The sequence below is a fragment of the Electrophorus electricus genome, chromosome 15 (genome assembly GCF_041902795.1).
Source record: "Electrophorus electricus isolate QZ-2024a chromosome 15, ASM4190279v1, whole genome shotgun sequence".
Lineage (NCBI taxonomy): Eukaryota > Metazoa > Chordata > Actinopteri > Gymnotiformes > Gymnotidae > Electrophorus > Electrophorus electricus.
In genome coordinates this window covers 19,525,001-19,534,825 of record NC_137511.1, presented here as the reverse complement: position 1 = coordinate 19,534,825, position 9,825 = coordinate 19,525,001, and the positions used below count along the sequence as shown (strand labels likewise).

The window sequence follows — 9,825 nt, the reverse complement described above, 5'->3', positions numbered from 1 at the left end:
ATGTCTGAAAATAGCATGAATGGCCTAGCAATTTTGAAATAACTTGGCATGATGTACAGTGATAAGACGGGGACATACTTTGAAAAAACAAACGTCATTTATTATCTTTTTCCTTACAAAAGAACAAAGCGCATGCATTCACCATACTTCTTTCATCCCCCTAAAAAAGTAAAAAATTAGAGCACACTGCTGTGTGAAGTCTTTTATAACTACACATTTGAAAACAAACAAACACACACAAACAAGCACACACAGCAGAATGCAAAAATGAGGATCATAACAATTCAGTAGAGTAACTGTTCCACACACAACATTTGAACCGGCTTTAGTGTGTACATGTCACTGTTTCAGTTACAACCACACTTATATAACCATCAAAAAGACATAACTATCAAACAATATATAACACCATTCAGAAGAAGGGTGTTTGCAATAAAAATTGAAGGTATTAAACTGAGGGTATACAACTACACATTTTAAAGTATTAAACATTTTAAATGAGACATTTCGCAAACACAATTAAATTACAAAGAGTGAAGTTTTCAATTCTATCCCAAAAAAAAAAAAGAAAAATTACAGTTACAATCAAATCATTTCAATGTATTCAGGCTCTGCTATTGCTGACCCCCTCTGAACATTCTGTTGTGAGGGTTAGTCCGATCGCGGGCGTCAGATCCAAACCTGCGGTTTGCCATTGTCTGACCTGCTGCTGCTGCTCCCTTGGCCTGCTCCGCCTGGCCGCTGCTCTCTGAAAGGCCGCTCCGCCCCACCTTGGCTCCGCCCCTGCGGCCCACACTTGCCCCGCCCCTCCGGCCCGGTCAGCCACATGTCCCTGCGAGTCGACCCTCGGAAGTTCTCCTCTGTGCTACTGTATTGCTGCACCCGCAGCGCCGCCTCCTGGGTAACGTTGGCGTGTTTCTGCTCAGGGGCCACCTCTCCACCCCCAAGCTCGGGCTTCACGCCAATGTCATACCCCGGTGGTGCCAGTGTGGGCGTCCTGCACCATGGTCGCGGGTAGGTCCCGTAGCAGCTGGCATCCGCCGAGCCCACCTCGGCATCAGGTAGCGGCGTGGGCCGGCAGCGGTCCCGGGCGCGGCGGGTCCACAGCAGGTCCAATGCGGTGCCCACACCCACATGCAACAGCTCACAGACGTTGAGCGTCAAACACAGCACCGTCACCCCGTACATGACCAACAGGAAAATGGTCTTCTCCGTGGGCCTGGAGATGAAGCAGTCCACGCGGTGTGGGCACGGCCTGCCCGAGCACACGTAACGGGCGGGCACGGCGAATCCGTAGAGGGCGTACTGGCCCACCAGGAAACCCACCTCTAGGGTGGAACGGACCATCAGCTGCAGCACGTACACCCTCATCAGCCCATCCCGCTGGATGCGCTGACGGCCGTCGTGACGCTCCTTGCTAACTGCCCCCGCTCCTCCGAGCCCCCGGGGGACGACGTCACCGCTGCTCTGCTCCTCGGGAGTCTCGTAGATCATGGGGTCTTCCTCCTGGTCCTGTTCGGCCTCCTCCAGGCTCAGGTACGGCTTATGGCTCCCGTGACGAGCTCTGGCCCCGCCCCCCCCGCCTTCCTCTAACCGGGAGATCTTGTTGAGGGCGTAGCCGAGGTAGAGAAGCGAAGGCGTTGCTACGGCAATAATCTGGAAGACCCAGAAGCGCACGTGCGAGAGCGGCGCGAAGGCATCGTAGCAGACGTTCTCGCAGCCCGGCTGCACCGAGTTGCACACGAACTTGCTCTGCTCATCGTAGTAGATAGACTCACCGCCCACGGCCGTCAGCACGATGCGGAACACCACCAGCACGGTGAGCCAGACCTTCCCCACAAAGGTGGAGTGCTGATGGATCTCCTCCAGCAGCCGTGTGAGGAAGCTCCAGCTCATGGTGTGTCAGAGCGGGGCGGGGCCCCAGGTAGCTCCGCCCAATCACCCTGCTATAAACAAGGAAAAAAGACAGGAAGAGGAAGTGAAGGAGCGAATCCCATCACAGCACATACAAAACACACAAACCAAACACAATACAAAACACCCAATATGAAATATAATATGAAGTACACAACACAAAAAAACAAAATAAAACCAGGCTTCTTTCTGACACATTTGCAAAGAAAGAAAATATTATTAGCGATAGCGCACCAGTTTTTCTGGTACTGATCCGATACTGCTATGTTGCATTTTAATGTCAGACAATATCAATACAGAGCTGATAATTTTCTCTAATAACCACAGTGGAGCTGTTTAGGTGTTTGGAGAATTGTGTTGTGTGAGATATATACTATTTTACAGATGTCGTGCATGGACATGACAGATAAATAAAATTCTATAAAAAAGACTTTAGAAGACTAAAGCATTGAGTTTTTCCTTCCATGATCACAGAGTCAGTGTCTCTCTTATTGAGATGATATTTACTGTCTTGGTCAACATCTGCTTAGTTCTCAGCTTTACTGTACTCACCCTCAGTACAACACAAACACACACACATATTAATACACACAAACACAGACACACACACGCGCGCACGCACACAAACACATGTCCTCTCTCTCTCTCCCTCCCTCTCTCTCCATTACCCACCTTTCTGTCAGAGTAATTTTTATAGTGGTATGTTGACTGGGTGCCATTTCATTTGGGTAATGACCTTGAGATAAATAAGCTCTGACTCAGATGATGAAGCATACAAACACATGCTCGTGTGTGCACACACAAACACACACTCACAAAAACACAAACACACATACAGAAACTGATATGCGCACACTTTTGTGAGTAGTCATACCGAAACAGACACTCACACACAGACTCACACACACACACACACACACACACACACACAACCTTAAACAGGGCCAGATCCACTTTACAAAGGAATCCCAAATACGCAGATGAAATCTCTTTGTCTCTATCTCACACACATGCCTGAATCTATAAGGAAATTCAATTACCAAAAATCTACTTTCAGGTCTTAATAAAACCCTTTATTTCCTCCCTGTTCCCAGTGTTCTTATTTATCACTGTTGCATGCAAATGTACCCAGATTCCAGAGCTCAGAGTTACATCTTTTGTGTCTGATTTGGGCCCTGACATACAAGATCAAAATGAGTGATTAGAGTGCAGCTGATGAATCCCATCTCACTCAAACTGGGCTAATGGATTAGGGTTAGAGGGTTAGGTTTAGAGGATTAGGGATAGAGGCTTAGTGTTAGAGGGTTAGGTTTATAGGGATAGTGTTACAGGATTAGGGATAGATGGTTAGGGATAGAGGCTTAGTGTTAGAGGGTTAGGTTTATAGGGATAGTGTTACAGGATTAGGGATAGATGGTTAGGGTTAGCAGGTTACTGTTAGAGGATTAGGGTTAGAGGATTACGGATAGAGGGTTAGGGTTAAAAAGTTAGTGTTAGAGGGTTAGGGTTAGAGGGTCAAGGTTAGAGGGTCAGGGTTTGTGTTAGAGGGGTAGAGGGTTTGTGTTAGAGGGATAGGTTTAGAGGGTTAGTGTTAGATGATTAGGGATAGAGGGCTAGTTAGAGGGTTAGAGGCTTACCAGATAAAGTATCTGCCTCCAGAGCTAGAGATTGTGGGTTCAAGTCCTGTCTTTGCTGTTTATTAGTTTGTGGGCAAAGCAATCAGTTGCTCTGAATAACAGTGTTTGCCAAATGCATAAAGGTAAATAATAGCCCTTACTGAATCCTGTCCATCCACGAGCGATTATACTGTCAAGATTATACTGTCAAGCTCATACAGTGTGACATGGAAAAAACACATAAGACCGCAGGAATCACACCAGTAAACATACAACCACTGGAATCACTTGGTAAAACACATATAACCACTGGAATCACACCAGGCAAAACACATACGAGCACTGGAATCACAGCAGGTAAACACATACGAGCACTGGAATCACAGCAGGTAAACACATACGAGCACTGGAATCACAGCAGGTAAACACATACGAGCACTGGAATCACAGTAGGTAAACGCATACAACCAGTAGAATCACAGCAGGTAAACACATACAACCACTGGAATCCCAGCAGATAAGGACATACGACCACTGGAATCAGACCAAGTAAAACACATACGACCACTGGAATCACACCAGGTAAAGCTGACTTAAGGAAGGGTGTGACTGCAAAATGAGCCACGATGGTTGTTGAACTCAGTAGATTCCTATATCCTCACTGATTTTTGTTTGCTCTCTGTACATTTATACCGAGTATCACGCTCTCGTTATTCCAGATGACATCAAGTATGGAAATGAAGTGAGATTTAACTGTGACGTGCGGAGGCAAAGCAGGATGCAGCGACGAGCCATGTTTAACACAACAAAAATTTATTTTTACACAAAGACAACACCGCGAACTAACCTGGTTTAAACATCGACACACCTATACTTAGACACAAGACTTATATACATACACACTAACGACACACAATAAGGAGCAGGTGTGAAACACAGGGAGGGCGTGGCCATACAAACACACACGCTTAGCATCACCTCGACTATACATGAGAAAATTCAATACTTAACTGCCTCAACATTTTCAAAACAGATGCGTTTTTCTGCAACAGGTAAAAGATGTACAAACAGCAGTTGATGACAGATGAGAAAGGACTGAGTGGCTAGAGTTCCAAGACAAGCTTCACATGTATGAGAATAAGTCTACACACACACATATGAGGATAAGTCTACACACACATATGAGGATAAGTCTACACACACGTATGAGGATAGGTCTACACACACGTATGAGGATAGGTCTACACACACGTATGAGGATAGGTCTACACAAACGTATGAGGATAAGTCTACACACATATGAGAATAAGTCTAAACACACGAGGATAAGTCTACACACGTATAAGTCTACACACACGAGGATAAGTCTACACACACATGATTATAAGTCTACACATGTATAAGTCTACACACACATGAGGATAAACGAGAGAGAGAGAGAGAGAGAGAGAGAGCCACACTTTATACTTCAAACTCCTTTATTACAAGGACAAACAAACAGCAGGGACTGACGCAGACAACACCAGAGCAGACAGAAATCTCTGAAAGACCTTTAGTTTGGACAGTATAATAAGACATGAGTGCTGTTGTGGACAATGTATGTGTGTCATGGCACGGCCCCATCGTCCTAGACGTCTCCGTATGTGTTTGTTTGCATGGCCATGCCCTTCACATGTATCACACCTGTTGATTGTTTTATATCATTACCATGCATGTATATAAAGTCCTGTTTAGTCGTTGGTGTTTGTCAGTGTTTGACCCCACATAAGCAGTGTGCTTCATTGCGCTGAGCTCAGTTTGTTCGTGCTTAGCAGTCTGCCTTGCCGTTTTTGTGAACTTGACTTTTCTTTGTAAACTACATTTTTTCTTCATATTATTAAATTATTATTACCTCCCCATATGGCAGACCCTGGCAATGTACATAGTTCCGTATTGATCGCTGTTTGATGTATATAAAAGAAATAAACCACTGATCACAAAAAACAAATATTTTATTCCCCATTAGGGGGCTTTTTCCATAATGAAGCTTTCTGCTCTATCTGTACTGCAGAGGCCATTACCGCGATAAGGCTTAACAAACAGCCAGTGGACTCGTCAACCAGGAGGAGAGACAGAGCAAGAGAGGGGGAGTGAGGGAGAGGGAGAAAGAGAGAGCGGAAGAGGGACTGAGGGAGGAACAGAGACAGAATAAAGAATGAGTGGGAAAGGGAGAGAGAAGAGTCAAAAAGAGCAAATGTATACTACAGGGCTAAGGTACAGTGTTAATGTACAGTGCTATAATACAGTGTTATGTACAGTGTTAATGTACAGTGCTATAATACAGTGTTATGTACAGTGTTAATGTACAGTGCTATAATACAGTGTTAATGTACAGTGCTATAATGCAGGATTAATATTCAGTGTTAATATATAGTGTTAATGCACAGTGCTATAATACAGTGTTAATGTACAGTGCTATAATACAGTGTTAATGTACAATGTTAATGTGCAGTGCTATAATACAGGGTTAAGGTACAGTGTTAATGTAGTGCTATAATACAGGGTTAATATTCGGTGATAATGTACAGTGTTAATGTACAATGTTAATGTGCAGTGCGTTAATAAAGGGTTAAGGTACAGTGTTAATGTACAGTGCTAATGTACAGTGCTATAATACAGGGTTAATGTACAGTGTTAATGTACAGTGCTATAATACAGGGTTAATGTACAGTGTTAATGTACAGTGCTATAATACAGTGTTAATGTACAGTGTTAATGTGCAGTGCTATAATACAGGGTTAATGTACAGTGTTAATGTACAGTGCTATAATACAGTGTTAATGTACAGTGTTAATGTGCAGTGTGTTGATACAGGGTTAAGGTACAGTGTTAATGTACAGTGCTATAATACATGGTTAATGTACAGTGTTAATGTACAGTGCTATAATATAGTGTTAATGTACAGTGTTAAGCTGCAGTGCTATAATGCAGGGTTAAGGCACAGTGTTAATGTACAATGTTAATGTGCAGTGCTATAATACAGGGTTACGGTACAGTGTTAATGTGCAGTGCTAGAATACAGGGTTAAGGTACAGTGTTAATGTACAGTGCTAATGTACAGTGCTATAATACAGGGTTAATGTACAGTGTTAAGATAAAGTGCTATAATACAGGGTTAAGGTACAGTGTTAAAGTACCATGTTAAAATACAATGCCAAGATACAGGGTTAAAGCACAGTGTTAATGTACAGTGTTAAGGTTTAGTGTTAACATACAGTGTTAAGATACAGTGCTAAGATACAGGGTTAAAGTACAATGTTAACATTTAATGTTGAGGTACAGTGTTAAGATTCAGGTATAAGGTAGAGTGTTAAATTACAGTGTAAGATACAGTCTTAAGGTTGCCCAGGGGTCAATGGTAGCTTCAGGTTAAACCACTGAAACATGGACATCGGTCCATGACTGTACGCAGAGCACTGTTGGTCAGCACATCTCTTTTGCATTGTATTCTTTTGGTTGGGCGACTCGTCTACGCTGAAAAACACAGTTCCCTCCATCTACACTGATGGGGTTCATGCTGGGTAGGAGTGTGGAAAGCAGTTCATGCACCATCAGTTGCAGACTGGCAAAATCTGCTTCTCTCTGCTAGGCAGGACAGAACGCTATGCCTGGAAACAGGAGCGATTTCTTCACTACGTTGATGGTCCATAACGGCAAAATCTAGGCTGCCTTGTCACCGGTTTGCTTGTAACAAAGGGAGAGAGAGAGAAAGCGAAAGAGACAATGTTTTATAATCCCCTGGGTACAGTCACTCATGGTGAGACTGTGCTGAGATGTAATGTCTGTGCTAAGCTGTAGTATCTGGTGAGATTGTGGTGAGTTGTAGTGTCTGGTGAAACTGTGGTGAGCTGTAGTGTCTAGTGAGATTGTGGTCAGCTTTAGTGTCTGGTGAGACTGTGGTGAGTTGTAGTGTCTGGTGAGACTGGTGAGCTTTAGTGTTTGGTGAGATTGTGCTGAGCTGTAGTGTCTGGTGAGACTGGTGAGCTTTAATGTCTGGTGAGATAGTGCTGAGATGTAGTGTCTGCTGAGACTGTGGTGAGCTATAGTGTCTGGTGAGACTGTGGTCAGCTTTAGTGCCTGGTGAGACTGGTGAGCTATAGTGTCTAGTGAGATTGTGGTGAGCTGTAGTGTCTGGTAAAACTGTGGTGAGCTATAGCGTCTGATCAGACTGTGTTGAGCTGTACTGTCTCATTGTTCTCATTACTGCATAGTTTGTGTAAAATGTCAAACTCATCAACAACAGTCATATCCCATTTAGTGGAGTATGAAGTGAAACGCTTCACACGAATTCCCCTCCCCTTCTTATCATTATCATCCCCTTCATATCTATTTCTTCGCCTCCCCTCTCTGTCTCTCACGAAAGCTGAAGGGAGACGCCCACCCAGGACTCAAATCCAGGCCCGGCAGGAGGTAAACACGACCTCTGACCACCAGACCAAAGCATAGCAGCCACAGGCACACTGTCTCTCTCCCTTTGTCACTCTGTCTGACTCTCTCCATGACATGTTCCCTGCCTTTCTCTCTTTCTCTCACTCTCTGTCTTTCTCTCGCTCTCTCTCTCTGCCTCTCTGTTCCTTCCCCCAGTAATGAGTCTGGGATTGTGGGTGTTGACCCCAGGCCAGAACAAGGGTGGGATTGATGAGGCTCACGGCCAGCTGTGGGGCAGGCAGCAGGGCACTACTGTCACCATGAAGAGCCATGTTGTCTGTGCCTGCACAGACCCCAGAATGCACTGAGAGGAACGAAAAGAGCTGGCGTGAGGGGCAGTTGTAGCTCAGTGGTTAAGGAGCTTGACTTGCAAGTGGAAGGTTGCCAGTTCAAGCACCGCCAAGTTACCACTGTTGCCGCTTAACCCTCAAATGTTCAAGTTTATTCAGTCATAATTATAAGTTGCTTTGGATAAAAGCGTCAGCTAAGTGCTGTAAATGTAAGTCAGGGCCATGGGCCTGAAAGGACGTTGGGCACAAGACTGGTACAGCACTGGGCACAGGGCTGACAAGACTGGTACAGCACGGGGCATGGGGCTAACTGCACGTTGGGCACAAGACTGGTACAGCACGGGGCATGGGGCTAACTGCATGCTGGGCACCAGACTGGTACAGCACGGGGCATGGGGCTAACTGCACGCTGGGCACCAGACTGGTACAGCACTGGGCATGGGGCTAACTGCACGCTGGGCACCAGACTGGTACAGCACGGGGCATGGGGATAACTGCACGCTGGGCACCAGACTGGTACAGCACGGGGCATGGGGCTAACTGCACGCTGGGCACCAGACTGGTACAGCACTGGGCATGGGGCTAACTGCACGCTGGGCACCAGACTGGTACAGCACGGGGCATGGGGATAACTGCACGCTGGGCACCAGACTGGTACAGCACGGGGCATGGGGCTAACTGCACGCTGGGCACAAGACTGGTACAGCACGGGGCCGAGAGGATGCTGGATATTGAGGCTGGGGCAACACTGGGCACAGGGAACAGAGCATGGGGCTGTTAGATTTACATTTACATTCTAGGATGTGTGTAGCCGACTGTTATATTACTGTTTACATAACTTTTTGATTACATTGTTGATGTTTTCAAGCAAGAAGAGAGATTTTAAAAATGCAGAATTTGGCAACTTTACCTTTGGCGGAGGTCTCGTCTTTCTCTTACTAAGCTTGTCAGTTTGAGAAAATGAAGCCTGAACACAGAATCAGGAAAACGCAATATAATCTTAGGTATGGTTTTATGTTTGGCACCGAGGAATATCCAGAGGACTTGCTCTATACGGTCGTGGGACCAGGAGCTACTGTAACTAGCTAGCTATTTCTCAGGGAGTTTGTTGTGCTAGCTAGATCAGCTAGCTAGAAAACTAATAAAACACGAAAGAAAGAAGTAAGAAAACACGAAAACAAAAAAAAACAACTCTGAAATTAGGTTAAACCCCAAGGAGTAATTGATACGCTAAACCTGCTATCATGGATCCTCTGACAGATTTTTCAGACCCAGTATAAACTCGCTGGGTTAACTAACTAGATGAGTTACAGTGAATGGTTTGTCAAATACAACATTTGCTGCAAGTTTGCTGAATTAACAGCGGGAACGTTACACCAGACAACACGGGTCCAATCTTGGAATTTCCCTTCGCAATGCCACAAATTTACAGTGTTTACTATCCATCTAACTCAGTTAATATGAACGTCACTTCAGTCGCAGTAAAGCTCAATGTTTTAAGCGCTTACCTTCGACGCTTTTCTTACTTTGGACAGTTT

General features: G+C 45.1%; 1 protein-coding gene across 2 annotated transcripts in view; it reads right to left on the bottom strand.

Moving 5' to 3' along the window:
- Nucleotides 1-87: 87 nt before the first annotated feature.
- The window catches only part of LOC113589800 (gap junction gamma-1 protein-like), a 10,258-nt gene continuing 520 nt past the window's right edge, over nt 88-9,825 (bottom strand). The window contains exons 1-3 of one of the 2 annotated variants that reach the window (XM_027029638.3): nt 9,796-9,825; nt 9,198-9,254; nt 88-1,946 (exon numbers count right to left, since the gene is read on the bottom strand). The exon at nt 9,796-9,825 is cut by the window's right edge and continues 520 nt beyond it. In XM_027029638.3, the coding sequence (XP_026885439.3) occupies nt 670-1,896 (1,227 nt within the window). In that variant the 5' untranslated portion in view covers nt 1,897-1,946; nt 9,198-9,254; nt 9,796-9,825 and the 3' untranslated portion in view covers nt 88-669. The remainder of the gene's footprint in view (nt 1,947-9,197; nt 9,255-9,795) is intronic. The other variant, XM_027029637.3, reaches the window with a different exon arrangement.